The 17,678-nt window shown below is 38.0% G+C and overlaps 1 protein-coding gene and 3 long non-coding RNA genes across 4 annotated transcripts in view; 1 reads left to right on the plus strand and 3 right to left on the minus strand.

The window, feature by feature from the left end:
* SMU1 (SMU1 DNA replication regulator and spliceosomal factor) overlaps positions 1 to 14,960 on the plus strand; it is a 29,625-nt gene extending 14,665 nt beyond the window's left edge. The window contains exons 6-11 of the mRNA XM_019624455.1: positions 515 to 631; positions 1,245 to 1,372; positions 1,920 to 2,046; positions 4,201 to 4,368; positions 5,744 to 5,896; positions 13,041 to 14,960. Of these exons, the coding sequence (XP_019480000.1) occupies positions 515 to 631; positions 1,245 to 1,372; positions 1,920 to 2,046; positions 4,201 to 4,368; positions 5,744 to 5,896; positions 13,041 to 13,139 (792 nt within the window). The 3' untranslated portion in view covers positions 13,140 to 14,960. The remainder of the gene's footprint in view (positions 1 to 514; positions 632 to 1,244; positions 1,373 to 1,919; positions 2,047 to 4,200; positions 4,369 to 5,743; positions 5,897 to 13,040) is intronic.
* Positions 6,911 to 9,152, minus strand: LOC109371775 (uncharacterized). The gene is made up of 2 exons (XR_002121928.1): positions 9,059 to 9,152; positions 6,911 to 6,967 (listed from the first exon to the last, which is right to left on the minus strand). It is a non-coding gene; the product is annotated as an uncharacterized LOC109371775 (long non-coding RNA).
* A 718-nt stretch (positions 14,961 to 15,678) lies between the features above and the next one.
* LOC109371774 (uncharacterized) lies at positions 15,679 to 16,923 on the minus strand. The gene is made up of 2 exons (XR_002121927.1): positions 16,836 to 16,923; positions 15,679 to 15,743 (listed from the first exon to the last, which is right to left on the minus strand). It is a non-coding gene; the product is annotated as an uncharacterized LOC109371774 (long non-coding RNA).
* Positions 16,924 to 16,930: 7 nt separating this feature from the next.
* LOC109371777 (uncharacterized) lies at positions 16,931 to 17,672 on the minus strand. Its single transcript, XR_002121929.1, has 2 exons — positions 17,573 to 17,672; positions 16,931 to 16,990 (listed from the first exon to the last, which is right to left on the minus strand). It is a non-coding gene; the product is annotated as an uncharacterized LOC109371777 (long non-coding RNA).
* Between the last annotated feature and the right edge of the window lie 6 nt (positions 17,673 to 17,678).

Genomic DNA, 17,678 nt, shown 5'->3' on the forward strand with positions numbered 1-17,678 from the left:
TTTCTACTTTGTATATATATTTATAGTTTGCCTTTTTTTAACCATGAAGCAGTCTCAGTTTATAATTACAAAAAAATTAAAAATACTTCAGTTGGAACAATAATAGATGATAACAAAAACATCACATAAATAGGTTAGTCAATACATGGTTTCAGGAAAAGTAGCTGACAATTTGGAAAAAAACACTAGTTTTTCTCATCATACCCCTAAGGTAAATAAATTCAGATTTATTAAAGATGTACAGTATGAAACTAGGGAAATTTTTCTTAGAAAAGATCAGTAAGCAAAAGATGTAGGGCATTATGTTGGCATTTTTTACACTATTAGTTTGAATTGTGTAAAATTATTCCCAGCATTATCAGTTGTTCATTAGGACACGTGTGCATGGCACTACTATTTGCTTTGGAGATTTAGAGTAGGTACAAGCCATTACTCTGCCTTTAGTGAGTTTGTAGAGATCTGGGGTAACTGGGTTTTTGTTTTTTTGATAACTGCTTATCATTGTTCCCTTTAGGATCTCAAGTACCAGGCCCAGGATAACTTTATGATGATGGATGATGCTGTCCTCTGCATGTGTTTCAGCAGAGATACAGAAATGTTAGCAACTGGGGCCCAAGATGGAAAAATCAAGGTATGGATTAGTGGCACAAATGTGTATGTAGACATTTTGAGAGCTTTGTCATGAGATAGTGTCTTACATATAATATTCAGCTTAATAACAGGAACTGTTTCAACTTTGTGCTAGTCACTTTTTCTTGTTGAATCCTAACAATAATTCTGCCTAGGGAGGTCCAATAATTTGTTTAAGGTAAGTGATAGATCTGGGGCTTGAATTTAGATCTGCTTGTGTCCTTTCTGCTGTACCACCCTAGCTCACCTTATATGATGAATTGTACTTTTTTTTTTTTTTAGGGAATGGAATGGTCTGCAGCCGATTAGCTGTGGCTTTTATTTAATTGCTGGTAAAATGCCCTGGGCTAGATAAAATACAGAAATGGCCTCTGCTAAGTGAACTTAGAGGCTAAATTTTTGTTTTAATAATTGACAAGGAAAGAGGTTTAAGTTTCACAGGATTCAGTTATCATAGTACAATGTGGACCAGATATATCATATTCAGCTATTAGCATGCATTTTTAATGCTGTTTTAGTACATTTGTGAGCATGGCATCTTGCTAGGCCTTGTGGGCTAGAGTGGGACACTTTATTTACAAGCTTTCACTATTCTTTTTTTTTTTTTTATAAAGGTCTGGAAGATTCAGAGTGGACAGTGTTTAAGGAGATTTGAAAGGGCACACAGTAAAGGTGTCACCTGTCTAAGCTTTTCTAAGGATAGCAGTCAGATCCTTAGTGCCTCTTTTGACCAGACAATTAGGTAAGTAAGAATCTCCAAACTGCCCGCACTTGGGTTAGATATGATGAAGCCCTGGAGGGAGGTGCTATGTGGAGAGGGAGGGTATATGAAGAGCCCTCATTTCCCCAGTCAGAGTACAGCTGGCACAGTGCTATTATATTGTCCATTTGAGTCTTTACCCAGAAGAGAGATTAGAAAGAGATTATAGCAGTGTTTGATGTTTCTCAAAGTGGCCTATGGACCCACCTGCATCAGAATCACTTTAGAGGTCATATTACAAATACAGGTTCCTGGGACTCAGCCAAGACTACAAGCCTGTCCCTGAACAGAAAGAAGCCTATGGTATTATTAGCATATTTTCTTCTAGTCTCTGTTCCAACCTTTTGTTTTGGTTTTCTTTGATTGCTTGACATAATTAAAATTATACTGCGTATATAATTGTATAGCTCTCTTGCTTCACTTAATATTATAAGCTTCTATAATTCATCTAAAATGCACTCAGCACTTGGTCCCAACCATAATATATAGAATATTAATTGTTCTTTTCATTTCTTTTTATTTGTGATAGAATTCATGGTTTAAAATCTGGGAAAACCCTTAAGGAATTTCGTGGCCATTCCTCCTTTGTTAACGAAGCAACATTTACACAAGATGGACATTATATTATAAGTGCATCCTCTGATGGCACTGTAAAGGTTAAGTATTTGCTACTCGTTTATTTTGGGGTGTCTATTTCATTTTTGCCCTTTGAGGAGTTTCATTGGTGGTAATGGTGATAATTGTAGAGTAAGCCTCTTGAACAGCTATTTTAGTTATAATTGAGGTAAGTCTGAGATAATAATAATATTCTGTGGATAATTCCTATTGGTGTAGGGGCCTCAAATCTCAAATCTATAAAATCAAAACAGACTTTATCATGTGTAGGAAAAGAGGAAGGGTGTGGGATCCTAAACTTGTGTCATCCCCATTTACAGTGGGTAAACTCAATCTTGCCATAGGTATGGTTCACCTACAACAGTCAAATGCACAAAGGGCTCAGTGGCCAAAGAAATAGATCTTTTTTTTGTTGTATGGCCTCATCCCATTCCAGGCCCCCCCTTAGGGCTTTCCTAACGGCATTTATAGAGGAACAGAAGAGGTGTAGTGTAGATCTAAGCCCTCTTAGATTCTTATTTACTCCCCTCCAGCTCTCACCTGAAAGTAATGGATCTTTAGTCCCTTTAGAGATTTAGTTATTTTAAGTAGGGCCTTGTTTCCTAGAAAAGATGAGAAATCCAAATAGGAAGTTGCTGGAGATTTTTGAGACACTTCATTTACATTCTGGATCTGCTTTTAAATTGCCTTATGTAAGTGAGTGCTTTGAGGCAAAAGACCTAAACAGCCCTCTGAGGTTGCCTGTTCTGGCTTGGGAATTGAACCAGGAACCTGAGGGCAGGAGATAAACTCTTCCTCAGGATGAATGGGGAAATACAGAACTCTCAGTACTTGAGTCATGGGATTTTCCCTCTTTGTGTTATGTATATAGGGCTTTAAAATATGTAAAATACTGTTGGGAGGTCATTTATCTAGGCCTCTTTGTTTTGAGGTCTTTTCCTTTAGTTCTGCAATGCATGGGGAGAAGCATGTCACTGACTTTTCGGACAGAAAACACTAGAGGAAGCCTTAGAACTCTTGGTCCCTGAAATGTTCAAGGCAACTAGGCTTTTAGAGAGGAGATTGGGACAGATGATAACTGTGTTTAATAAACACTGGGGCAACTAGTGGAGCAACTATTTCCTCTAGTTTATAGGTATTCAGCGTCTGTTTTGTGCTGAGCTCTGATGAAGTTACATAGGAAACACAATATATTGTATTGGGTTGTTGGAAAAGTCATGACGCATTTTTGCAACGAAAAACAGGAAAAATACATTATGCCTTTTCCAACAACCCAATAATCCCTTGAGGCTTTTATACCTCATTAAGTGAGTGGTGTCCAGACAATGCCCTACAATCACTATTTGGCCCATCTCTTCTTTAAGCACATCTCAGATGTCTGATTTAACCCTTTCAAGTCATAAAAGCCTAGAGGGCGAGGTGAAAAACATTAGGGTAGAGAATTATTTCCAGAAGAAATGTTGAACTGGGAGAGGTAATACAAGTGGCTAGGAGTGGCTTCCACTTTATGGATCCACGTGTGTGTGTTAACATTGTGACTTCTGTTCAGTGGTTCAAACTGTACATTGGAATTATTTGTGGGGCTTTTAAAAATCTTTTTTTAGCTGAGCCATCTAGCAGCTCAGCGGCAGCTCAGCTCAGGCCGGGAATTGAACTGGTGACCCTGTTGCTCAGAGCTCGCACTCTTGAGCAAGCTCTTAACCAGCTGAGCTACTTGGCCGGTGTGTGGAGCTTTTTAAAAATGTACACGCCTGTGCCCCACCTCAGACCTCCCAAATCAGAATCTCAGGATAGGATCCCCAGCATGTAACTCTAAAATGGCCCCGTTTTATTTTGATTTCAGTGAGGGTAGCTTTGTGGTTGTTTATGAAACTAACAGTGTTGACACACATCTAAAAAGAGATAGGTAGCTCATTAGGAAAATTTTGTAAGAAAAGATTATAGATTTTATAAAATTTTTATTATGTAGCTTTGTGACTTTTATTTGTTTATACCAGTTAATCAGCAAATAGATGATGAGGGCTAACTATGCATATGGCAATGCTAGGTATTTGAACTGAAAACCAAGTAAGAACTTTTTTTTTTCTGAGTCAATTTTATTCTTTTTAGTGATCTAATTTTTATTTTTTAAACCTCAAAACTTTAGAAATTCTTAAACCTCCAGAATGTTTATGCTTTAAATTTTCATGTCATAGATCTGGAATATGAAGACCACAGAATGCTCAAATACCTTCAAATCCCTAGGCAGCACTGCAGGGACAGACATCACTGTCAACAGTGTGATCCTGCTACCTAAAAACCCAGAGCACTTTGTGGTGTGCAACAGGTCAAACACAGTGGTCATCATGAACATGCAGGGGCAGGTGAGTGCCCAGGAAGTACCTTTGCACATACCCTGTGGGCCATTCCCAAATCAGCAGGTCTTGGTCCTGGCCCTTCCAGTAACCAAATATGGGTTCACTATTCCAAAAACCACACACTGTATTTGTTAATTCAGATGCTTATTTAAACTACGTATCTATAGAACATCCCTTTTGCCTCTCAAAATTTATCTCCTTTCCCCAAAGTGTTTGTATGTTTTGCTCTTTCTTTTGCATCCTTTGGATAAATGAGGCTCTGACGTATCTTTAAGTCTTTTCAGAGTCTCACTGAAGATTTTAAGATAATAATTCCTGTCTGAATGAGGGAGATAAGAGTATATCAGTTACCAACTCAGGACATCTCCTAGCTACATGATCGAAGGTGGAACTCGAATAGGAGATGGACAACAGTGTCTTCATGATGTGTGTTTGTAATCAGGACACCTGCATGGTTCCCAAGGAACCTCACTTATTTAAAAAATATAATTTTAGATTCATAAAGAAGTTACAAAACAGTACAGAGAATTCCTGTGTACCCTTTCCCCAGTGATAACATCTTATATAACCATAGTACCATGATCAAAACCAGGAAATTGACATTGGTACAATTCAGTTAAATACAAACCTTATTTAGATTTCACGTGCATTCATTTTGAGGTGGGAAGTTAATAGTTCTATGAAATTTCATCACGTGTAGATCTATGTGACCACCACAGTTAGGATACAGACTGTTTTCATCACCCCCAAAGAACTCCCTCATGCTACACATTTATAGTCAAAACACTCCCTGCCAACTCTAACCACTGATCTGTTTTCTATTATTATAATTTTGTCATTTTGAGATTGGTGTATAAATGGAATCATACAGTATGTGTGTAAACTTTTAACCTTTTGTGGTTGGTGTGTCTCAGCTTGATTTATGATGATTCTAAATGGCATATAAAATAGAGCAAGCAAGGTCTTGGAGACAGTTCCATCCTGAATGGGGAGAGCATCTCATTCTGTTAGAAAGTAGAAACTGGGAAGCATGAATGCAGAGCTTTGAGAAACAGTGGCGTATTGACTTAGAAATTGTTGTGTGTGTGGTAATGAATTTGCTTCAGGGTAAACTGGCTCAGTAGACTAAAGAGCAGGATAGGGGACTTGGGAAATACGAAGTCTAAATTTCTGTCTGCCACTAGCTTTAGATAGCCTATCTGCTGAATATTTTCCAGGCAAGAGAATCTAGCAAATGATGAGTAGAATTGGTGATGTAATTATAAATGACAGTAAACCAAAGTGCAAAATGGCAATGGAAAGATGTCCATTTAAACTGCTGCATTAGAACTGCTGTTAATCCAGGTGTTTTGTTTTTGCCTTGGGCTGTGGTATGATCTAGATTGTCAGAAGCTTCAGCTCTGGTAAGAGAGAAGGTGGTGACTTTGTTTGCTGCGCCCTCTCTCCCCGTGGCGAATGGATCTACTGTGTGGGGGAGGACTTTGTGCTCTACTGTTTTAGCACAGTCACTGGCAAACTGGAGAGAACTTTGACAGTGAGTATTACTGACTTAAGGCCCACCTAAAGAAATGATGTTGATGCTTGTGTCTTTCTGAACTCTGAAGCAAACCTCTTCCAGACTACTATCAGTGTGAACTCTATAAAAAATATAAAACTTTTATCACTAACTAAAAAAGGGTTCATAAGTAATTGTATGGATACCTCCTCTCTCAAGAAGTCATCCTTCAGTGAGCCCTCAGCTTCAAGTGGATAGGGTAGGTGTACATAAAGCAGAGAAGGGGAATGTGCCTGTTCAGCCATCTAGATTAGCCATATCTTCCTCAGGGAGATTGGAGAATGAGATATAGCTAGTTCTCTCCATCTCCTTTCAAAGGCAAATTACTTTTTATTCTGTCAAATTGATTTATGATGTGTTTAAGCAGCTCAATGTTATAAGAATCAGTGCAACAGTAATTAATGCCAGCTCTTATAACAACCAATCCCTGAATTTCAGTGGCTTAACACAGTGAGCTTTCTTATGTCACAATGTGATGAGTTGGATAGCCCTCCTCCATCTTTTAGCTGTGTCATTTGGAATATGTGGTGTCCCAGATCTCAGGAGAAGACAGATGGAAGGCTATATTGGATGTTTTTAAGACCCACATTTGGAAGTGGCTTATATTACTTTGTTCCTGATTTTTTTTTTTCTGGTTAGAATTCAGTCACATGACCATACCTAAGTGCAAGGGGGTCAGGGAAGATGTAATCTTCTGTGGTCCGGAAAGAAGAAATGGTATGGTGGACATATAAAAAATTATGTGCATACCCATATTAGAGAATAATCTCGTTTCGTATCATTCTTGAGTGAACTTTGGCACACCTGCCTGCTGGGTTGAAGCTTCCAGTCCAGCTCTAAGATGTGAGCGAAACCAGGTGAGGTGGTATCCTAGAGCGGGGGTCGGCAAACTGCGGCTCACGAGCCACATGCAGCTCTTTAGGTACGTTCCATCTCAAAAGTTTGCCAACCCCTGNTCACAAATCACATTCTTTTGCAGAGCTAGTTTTCTTGTTGCACCATTATATAAATCTTCTAAGGTTACTGAGAGCTGATGCACAACATTTTTACCTAGAACAAAATATTGCTCATTAAAAATTTAAGGTGTTGCATCTTTTTTGTGTTCAATACACTATAAAACTGTTAAAGATAATGAAAGACGAGGCTCACAGGGTACATCTGTTATCTTTATATACAGACTGTTGGCCATATTATCCACACATGATCCTCAAACTGTAATTTCAGATGAGAAAAACTAGGTGAAATTAAGTAATTTGACTAATGTAGTTGTTGCCATCTTACAATTTATGCAATCAAAAACATTAACTGCAGAATCACCTGAGAAACAATGCTATTTAAGTAGAGGAACATTTCACAACAATTATTCCAAACTGCATTTCTGTCCCAATATATCCTTTGAATCTTTTACTTACTGTGCTATTGAGCAACATAGCCCATTACTTCATTACACTAAATTCCAATTAATCAAGATTGGCTGGCAAGTGCATTTATTCAGTCTCCATAGAATATCAATTCTTACTTCTCCCTGAAGTACGACCAGCACATTTATTGCTTCGCCAGCACTAGTTTAAAGGCTAGACCTCTCATATCCTTGGATCATAGTGCTGTCCAAATGAACTTCTGCAGTGATGAAAATGTTTTATATCTGTGCTATCCAAGAGAGTTTACTAGTCACATGTAGCTTTTGAGCATGTAAATGTGGCTACTGTAGACAAGGAACTGAATTTTTGTCTTTGTTTTGAATTAACCTAAACTTAATGTGGCCAATAACTACACAGGACTACAATATTTCAGAATGGGAAATGGTACGTAGAGATCATATAAGGACACTGAGACTACAGAAATGAAGTTGCCTGCCAATGGTTAATAAGTTCCTAGCTACTGATTCCTCCACAAGGACTTTATCCGCCACAAAACAATATTGCCTGCCTTACGCCTAAGTAAAAGTTCTCAAATTCCTATCTGCACAACATGCCTGTTGTGAACATTTTTAGTTTCCAAATAAATATGAAGTACTATTAACTTTATCTTTCTGTTCCTAGCTCCATCTTTGGGTTCTGTATCTCAAATATAGTCCAATGCAGTTGGTTCCAGCATGCTGAAAGCTGCCCTTCTTACTTTAGCTTTATAGAGCTGCAAGTATAGGAAAAGGAAAAAAAAGCTTGTTTGATTAAGCAAGTATTTTCTGGTACCATAAACACACAAAAAAAATGACTTTGCAATGATCTAAATCACACAGAAGCATTTGCCAGTCAATTCGTTATTCAAAAGAGAAATTAAAAAAAACACTGCTACTTTTCAGTGGAAAAAATGATTCTAAGCAATTGATTTTGATTGCAAATTGTTTTAAATTCCTTAAAAAGAAAAAAAACACTCCTTTCAAGAAAAACTGAATAAACAACTTTCAGGATTTATGAATTTTAAAAAGCTCAATGTGAAATTTAATGGGTTGCCTATTCCTTCTAAAACAAGCTCAACCCGTTAGCCCTCATTTGTGTAAATTATGCTGGGAACAAAGTAAGACTGTTTCTGAATGGAAAACTGTATTCCTATGAAGACTATTTCTACAGTTAGGAAATGACATTTTTGATAAACGTTAAGGGCACATATTTTGATATAATAAAGCCGAAACAACATTCAACAGATAACAGGCTATCTGGAGGAAATGAACCTATGTTCCAATCCTGATTAAACTGGTGACTTGCTATGTATGACCTCAAGTAAAGTCTAGGTTTCTGAACTTTAACTCACTTGCCACTGAATAAGGCCACTATCCCTCCCACTGGGTTGGGGAGCTTGTCAAATGGGAACTGTAAAAAGGGCTTTGAAAATTATGTTCCTATTCTTTGTTCCTTCTATTAACACTTCATAACCTTACTGAAGTTGTGTTGTATGTATCCAAGAGCTTTAGAAGCATTCACTTGTCACCACTTGATTGGCTTATCTACTTTTAGTTTCACCCAATCTCATTAAAAAAACAACAACAAAAAAAAACCCTACCATAATCAAAATGGCAGTTCACAGCCAGTTTGCAACATTACACCAAAATGTAAATCAGCGTTTAAAATAGGAGAATTACCAAGAACTTGCTTTGACCAAGGGCTACTTTGAATTGGTGGCTGTGGACAAGGTTATTCTTACCCCGCCTTTCTCTCTGCATCCTTCCTCCTCCTCCAAAAAACATATCAAAGATGTCCATGGGGGAGCCAAAAGCACCACCTGCTCCGCCTTCNTCTATTGTATTAGCACTATTTATACATGGGAAACCTGTATTTATAACCTGAACTGAAAAATCCATAATCTTTTTGAAGAATGATTCAGTTTAGCCCCCTTAAAAAAAGAATTATGCTAGACATGCTTTTCAGCTCATGTGGTAGTTAGTGTCAAAGTAGAGAGAAGTATTTTCCAATGGGGCAAAAGCTTCTTAAAGGCCAACATATTTTACCAAGATTCTCTCCCTCCTACCACCTCTGGCCCGTTATTTTAGTTTAGTAAGGGCTTAGACAACATCTCTTTAAACATAGCTCATGTAATGTATTTGTAGATCATTGCACTGCAGTAGTTATCTCCTGATTAATTTCCTGAATCAGTGAGTACATTCAATTAAGAACTTTGTTTCACTTTTTATGATGGAAAATATGTATTAAACCTATATAAACAGCCAATAGTGCACTAAATCCCTATATAGGCATCAATCTAGATCCAGCAGTTATCAACTCATGACTAATATCTCATGTATACCTTCATCCTCGTCACTCTCCCACATATATGAAACAATGTCCAGCCATAACCAATTAACCCCAATACTTCTATATATGTGGCTTTAAAAAAATAAGTACTTAAACCACAATACCAGTGTTATATATTAACAAAACTAAAATATAATCTGGTTTTAATCATTCGTGAGGCAATGTGACTCTCTCATTACACTAGTGAAACAAACTCAGCTAGGTTTTGCTGGTTGGTCCATTACTCTAAAGAGCACAGGTTACGCACAGAATAAATGGCTTCACTCCCACTTAATGCCCTCCCAAGTACATACTGTTGGTAGTAAGGGGGACAATCTCAGTGGAAGAAAAAATCCAAAGCCTATGAAACATGGGTTAATTAAGGGGGAGTGGGGGACAGGGGGAAGGCATCATGATTCACATGGGAGAAGACTATTGTAGGGGCTTAAGTTAATGAAGATGTATTAATGAGATGTTCATAGTATTAGGAGTTCCAAATCAGTCTGTATAGTATAATACTAGTTTCATTTTAAAAAGCAAAGTCTGAAGACTACCATGTTGATTGTTTCAGAGTAGCAAAAGTAACTCGAGTTACATACGTTTCTAAAATTTTTACAATATGTATTGCTGTAATACATTTTAAAACATTTTTCATAAATTGCCAAAATTAAGGAATTCACAAAATACAAAGTTAAGTCCTGGTAATATGAAAACAAAGTGATACAAGTATATATAACCTGAGGCCCCGGAAAGTGACAAGCATGTTTACAATCTATAAAAAAATAGAACACATTACAAATGTAATATTCCTAATCTAAGTTCTTACAAATCAATTACAAAATAAAATGTAAACTAGTTTAGAAAAATTTCAAGGGAATAATTTAAATGAGAGCTCCTGCAATTCACCTAAACCCCCACCCAATCCTTGAAAAGTACACATATCCCTTAACCAAGCCGTTCCTAAGCAATTTAAGAGTATATGCAAAAGTTAATTGCAGGGCCAGCCAAGTGGCGCATTGGTTATGCCAGAGGGCCATGGTTCGGATCCCATATATGAGGGCCAGTTACACTGCCCTCTACAACTAAGATGCTGAACAACAGCTAAACCTGGAACTGGGCTGCCGTGAGTGGCTGGCGACGGCGTAGGCTGCAGCCCCTGCTGCAGTGGGCTGCCATGGGCTACCGTNCATCTTTCAGTGATTTTGCCAATCCTAGGTTAGAATACATATTCTAAAAGGAATAGCATCTGGCACTGCACTAATTTTAAGGCTTACATCACCAAGGTCTTTTTAAAAAATAATGGTTCTAGCCAAACTGCACTGTAACAAACGTTTTTCTATTCAGCAAATACTTGATACAAAAGCCCTTCCTAAAACATTCTATCCCTTTTAACAGATAATTTAAAACAAAGCTATTCTTACTTAAAAAGGTCATCTTTACCCATAAATGCTTTTAATGTTATTTGTGGTTAAGAGGCCATTCAATCAAAGATGAGGAAAATGGTTGGGTTGCTTTATGAAGCATCCTAGTAACCAAGCACTGTAGTATTTTCCCAAAAACCAACAATAGTTATTTAAGTCATGCTGAATTTTAAGATCCTAGTTATCGCTTTTCATTAAACACTCATTTGCCATGTACCCCTCCTCTACCACTCTTTAAATAGCCAAATAATCTAAACAAACCCAATCCCAACTTAACAAAGAATGCTCAACATGACAGGGGCATTAGATCAATTTAATTTCTTCCTAGACAAGGGAATATATAAATTTGCTGTTTCTTGCCATTCAGAAAGTATAAATCTGTTATCTGATTGCTAATCACTTTCAAGCATAGTGTTTTATAACTTACCTTAAATTCGATGATTAGACGACCCTTTTCATATGGCCTACGATAAATTGGCATGCCTTCATTTAGCACACACTTGATATCCCCATGCTTGACAATCTGACCTAAAAACATTGAAGTTCTTCTTTAAATATAGTCACATTTTTAAGAGGCAGGGAAAACAAAGAACAGGAATGTCCTAGCTCATTGACAGGACTACATTTATGTGAAGCAATCCTGTTAACTTTTCACTTATGGATTTTCTAGAGGCTTCCAAAAAAAAAAAAAAAAAGCCAAGACCATACAATTTCAGTTAAGCTCACAAGGATAGGTAACTGATCAAGTATTATGTTTCCATTTGCAAACAATGAAAATATTAGAACAGAAAGAGAAGCTCATCTATAGTTACCATACCTGGATGAGAGGTGATGACTATGGTTCGGTTGTCAAGAGTAGATATTGGCTTTTGAAAGCCACACAATGCTTCAACCAGCTGTATGTCCATACACATGAAAAGGTCTTCTCCTCGTCTGTATCAACGTAAATATGACACATACTTAGATCTTTTCAAATCACCATTACTACAAATACCACAGCAGGCCATTGTTTAAATAGCAAAATATCTTTCACAAAGATGCCCTTTCTCTATTCTTAAAACAGAGCTGAGAACTGGGAATAGCAAATACCATACATGGAACCTGTGAGCCCTGGTACCTAGACAAGGCTTCAGAATCCTTCCACACTCTAGGTAGTCTCTACCACTTACCATTCCTGAATTCTTTCATTATCTATTTTAAATTTAGTTTCTCACACAAAGGGAGAAGAAAAAATTCTCACAGGAGTTAAGGTTAAAAGAAAAACACATTGGGGAGAGGACATTTTATTGTAAGCTGAACAGATCTCAGCTGGGCCATGGATTATTTCTATGAAATTAAATAGGGATATGGCCAATTTCAGGAGACAGATTTTATTGATGTACATGAAATAATATAGTGCCTGGTACGTTATGAACCCATTTTTGAATATTTAATAAGTCTATTTCCTCCTCATGCTTAGACTTTCTTCTTTTCCAATCCATATTAATAACATATCTTTAGTCAGNATATATTTTTACATAATCACCATTATGTGAATAATATCCTTTAAAAATTTTATAAATGAAACTATGATAGTTTTATTTTCAATTTTACTTCAGAGCCTGCGGTTTGTGAGCCAGTTTGCTGACCCTTGACCCGTCCTAGACAATCCAAATTCACTGATTTGAAGGAATCATTTGGTCTCAGCCAGTGTCTTGGCCTAGAATTTATAAAATGGCGATGATGACTTGGATCAGCTGTAGTGCAAAAAAGATTTGGGACAGTGTTACACATTAAAAAAATATATGCACAGCAACGTGATAGTCTCATTTGAGGTTTTGCTTGCTTGCTTAGTCCTCTTTGAGGCTGTCTGAGGCTTGATTACTTTGGTGAAAAGTGGAAGCTTCACTCCTCTTTCCCACTCAGCTCTGGAAGCCTCTTTAGTGATTTTTTTATAGACTTATGTACCCTAACACCATGCTTTCCTTTTTTCAGGTTCACGAGAAGGATGTGATTGGTATCGCACATCATCCTCATCAGAACCTGATTGCTACCTACAGTGAAGATGGACTCCTAAAGCTCTGGAAACCCTAATTTCATCATTTTTTTAAAAAACTAGCTTGAGCGCATGTACTTAAATGAAGACATATTCATGTGTGGCTTTTTTTTTTTTTTTGGGCCAGCTTTTCTCTGTCAATTGAATTAGGGACAAAAATAATTTTGTGAAAATTCACGTTTAAGTAGTAGTTACCCGTTTTTTTATATTTTTAAGGTATTCGTTTGTTCTAATTGGAACAGTCGTTAATGTTTTCAGTAATCTTTTACTTGGAGAGTGCAGATATTTCTAGGAATAATTGTAATCTTTTATTTGAAATGCTGATTAAATTGTGCCTCCTTGAAGTAAAGTTTGTAAATGAGTAACTCCCATATTCAGTAGCTGTTTGTTGTTCCATCCTTTTTTTTTAGATGTTAATAAACTTTACACCTTTCTGGAGGCTGTTTTTAAACGTAAGTGCTCCTTTAGTTAACATATTGACTTAGAATCTAGTGAGGTGGGTGGGACTCCACATTGTCCCTGAATCTTAAGTACAGCAGAAGTCAGTTCCTAGATAGTAGACAGTCAATGTTGGATGTTGCACAGGATCTCATTTCACTGCTCCCACCCATCTACTCATTCTTCTTAGCTGTGCCTTCTCTCACGTGTTCTGGCCTACTCCAGAGAATGTCATCTCCATTTTTTGGGTAGAACTAGTTGCAGGATCCACTATGAGAATTCAGTTTTGGCATCTCTTTTGTATGTGAAGGGGCGTTTGGCAAATGTGCTATTGTTCCAAAGAAAAATTAGAAGAGGACCTGAGACTTAGAGAAGTCTTTTTTATGTGCGTCATTACCAGTTAAAGGAAAAAACTTAACCAACAAAACCCTTGAAAATATTTTGCACATGGATGTCTCTTTTATGTTTCAACTAAAGATATTGAAAGGTAGAGCACCTATGTAGATATGTGAAGGTGCTGTGCTAGGTACCATTTCAAAAAAGTGAAACCTCTTTAGTTTGTTTAGTTGTTTTATGCCCTTTTAATTTTAGTATTAGGTACAAACTAGTGGGGAAAGGTTCTTAGAAAGTTTTCCAGTCTTATAAAACTAAAAACCTTTCCTTTAGCCATAAAAACCTGCAGGTTTTTGACAGAATGGTGTATGCTGCCATTTTGAGAGTTGAGCACAGCCACGAACCCATGAATTCATGACTGTAGTCTGCCATTCCCGTGAAAAGCTTTCACTAAAGTAAAAGTTTCAGGTGGGAAAGAGGAAACAGCTTATGCTAAAATTCCTTAGAAGAACCTGCAAGCAATTGGGGTTTGATTTAGTCCAGGACCTCAAAAATGCCAGTTAGTTGCGAGATGCATGCTGTATCAAGGTTCACAAAGGGCAAGAACCCAAACTAACATGTTTGGTTAGTCCTTCTAGGAATTTTTATTGAACACCTCTTCTGTTCTTGCACCCAGTGCTGAGGATGGTTAAAAACCCGTTTGTCAGGATGAGGAAGAAAAGCTCTCTGCCCCCCTTCTCACTCCAGTGTCTGCCAAGTTTTTTTAAACCCCTTTTTTGGGCTCATTACTCACCTCCCCCACTCCCCCCTTTCATTCCCTACTCTTGACATTTAACTACAGTTAAATATTTTTTTTGGTATTAACTCATTTTAACAATTGATAGTTAAATGAAAAGTTACCTATCTTAGTGAAAAGCTAATGCTTGCTTCTGGGAAAAAAAAGCCTGTGGTGACACATTGGAAATGCTTTGTAATCAGTATATTAAGGAGACATTCATACATTTCAAGAATTGCTTAAATTCTGATATCTAGACTTAAGCTTGTGAACATGACTTTTAAACATACAATTAAAGCTATTCATAACTTGCTATTACTACCAACATTGAATTACAGTTACGTTGGAGAAGTTAAATGAATTAAGTAAACCTGTAACATACCTAAAAAATACCTTCCTTATCTCATGCATGCAAATTACTCCTCCATGTAAAGGTCTCATCACTTTAACTTCTAAGTTAGCTTGCTCTGGAAGTCACTACACTGAGGCTTATGGTCCAAAGAGAAGGAAAAAAAAATGCAACCAGACTCATATAGTTGTATTTTAAAAAAAGATGGCACATTAGAAGGGAATGCAGTTCTGTATAAATGCAAGCCCTCAAGAAGATTACAAACCCCTTCTTTAGAAAGGTATCACTTCTGTCACCGATACTTCAGACTAAATTATATAGCATGCCATCTTCAACAGTTGAGGCAGAATAAATGCAAAGGCATCACAATGAATCCCACTTAAAACAACTATAAAGACTAACACTTCTCTACAAATTAAGTTCTCTGCCAGTTAAATACAGAGTTTTAACTTCTTGGCTTAACAATTAAGGGTCATACACTGAAGTCAATACATATACCTAGCATTTCAGTCTAAGCTATTTCATGTACATAACTCAGCTTAATTACAAAGTATGGCCTAACAAATGCTAGGAGAAACTTTTTAGTTTTTACAGGTATTCAACTTATCTTGCACACTGAAGTCATCATACATACAGGGCAAAGTCAGAGCTTTTATATTTGANGCCTTTTTCAATTCTTCCTGGGTGGCATTGGGTTTGACTCCCAAAACATCATAGTAAGTGGTTTCTTTCACCATTTTTGACAGCCTGAAAAATGAAAATGCAGTTTTAACCGACTTTCAACTGGAAGTTTTAATTAAGTAAAATCTGAATTAAGGTAGAGAAATCTGTTCTTTGCCAAATATTGTAAGAGCCCCGCCTTCCCTAAACTGCACAGAGAAGGTAACAATTCCTTTGATAATTCAGGCATAAGTTCTAACATACTGAATATAAGCTAACAACTGTCAGGGAATAATTCAAAAGCCTCCTTTATAGAAGCTGGTTTCCACTCTCCCACACGAAACAAACCCTCTACGCTAACGCGACCATTATCTGGATTCTTCCTGTTTCCCTTCCCCAGCAGTGACAGTTATCAAAAGAGCACTTATCAGGTTCAGTCCATTGCTTATTAAATTATCAGTCTTCGGTAAATCCGATAAACTCCCTAGAGAAAAAGACATTTGGGTACAAGGGGGACAGGGAATTGTTTACGAAACGGATTAAGAACGCCAGTTCCCGAAAGCAATCTTCCCTCCCCCTCAATCCTAAGGATGTTTATCACAGGACTCATGGCTCCTCTACTTTGACCGCCGAATCCCTCGTCCCCACAAGCCAGCGTAGCTTACACGTCGTTAGGTTTCCCTCTGCACTTGGTGCCGACCGTTAAGGTTTCCTTTCTTTCTTCCTCACCCAGAATCGAAGGAGTAGAAGCCCAGCCCTCAACAAAGAGGAGGGGAGACCGGAGAAGCGAAACCGTAGCCTCCTCTCCGATCCTCCCGCAGCCCCTCGCCCTTGGCTCTTCTCGCGCGTGCGCGTAGATTCGCCCCCCACCCCCACCCCGGGAGCGCGGGTGAAGGGGGCGCGCACAGAGGAAAGAGCCTTAGGCGGCAGGTCCATGGAGACCTCAGGCTGCATGGGAAGTAGGGAAGCCTTATGAACAGTCTCGGGCCCACTCACTATGTGCCGGGGATGGCTTGCCGGGGCACCACACCAGCCCTCCAAAAAGAGAATCGTGGATCCTGGAACCAACAACCGCCCACGCGGAGCCAACCGCCTCCCGACCGCGGCTCCATCCAGCCTCCCAGCGCTGCCAATGGCGCCAGCCTTGGGTTGAAGGGAAGCGCGACAGCTGAAACTCACCCGTGAGAAGGCCGAAGCCGGTGTGGGGGAACGGGAAGGAGCGCGTTGCTCTGCGCACCTGAGGCAGCCGCTGCTGCTCCGCTTCTCACCCAGGNGCATCCCAGTACCTCGGCAATTGGGACAGCACTCTACTGCTCCTTTCTTACCACCTCGGCCTAAATAGTTGAAAAGGAAATTAAATTGTTTGCCTAGTGTTGGATAGTTATGTTTTAATAAGATACTTCATGAATACACTTTATTAATAACATTTGCAAGGTGTGATATAATGCTGCCTGAAGAACCTACAATTCAGCCTTTTTATCTGATAAAATATTGCTGTAATCAGACTCAACTGTCTATAAACATATAAACACTGTTGTTTTCCCAAGAAGCCACTTCAGAATTTTGAATTTTAAACATACACCCAAAGCACAATTCGTAGGACGTTCTTTATCTGTGAGATGAGAACATTTTTAGTTTATTCTTTTTGTAAGATACTATTTCCAAAGAACTTGTACAAATAATATTACGAAAAAAAAGAGACACCAAATTAGACTGATCCCAACTGCTTGAAAATATACACATAAAAAACTGCTGCTATTTTGCTAATATTTCTCTAGGTAGTAGGTTTAGGTGGTTTTCTTTATACTTGCACCCTTCAAGATTTAGGTGGTGTATTATTTTTGAGTTTTGTATCTCCAGAAAGGCTTCATTCAGTTCCATTTTCAGTTATAGAAAAGATTGTTAAAAGACCATACCTTCACATTTGTCACAAATCACATTCTTTTGCAGAGCTAGTTTTCTTGTTGCACCATTATATAAATCTTCTAAGGTTACTGAGAGCTGATGCACAACATTTTTACC

This window comes from Hipposideros armiger, unplaced genomic scaffold, assembly GCF_001890085.2.
Source record: "Hipposideros armiger isolate ML-2016 unplaced genomic scaffold, ASM189008v1 scaffold_591, whole genome shotgun sequence".
Classification (NCBI taxonomy): domain Eukaryota; kingdom Metazoa; phylum Chordata; class Mammalia; order Chiroptera; family Hipposideridae; genus Hipposideros; species Hipposideros armiger.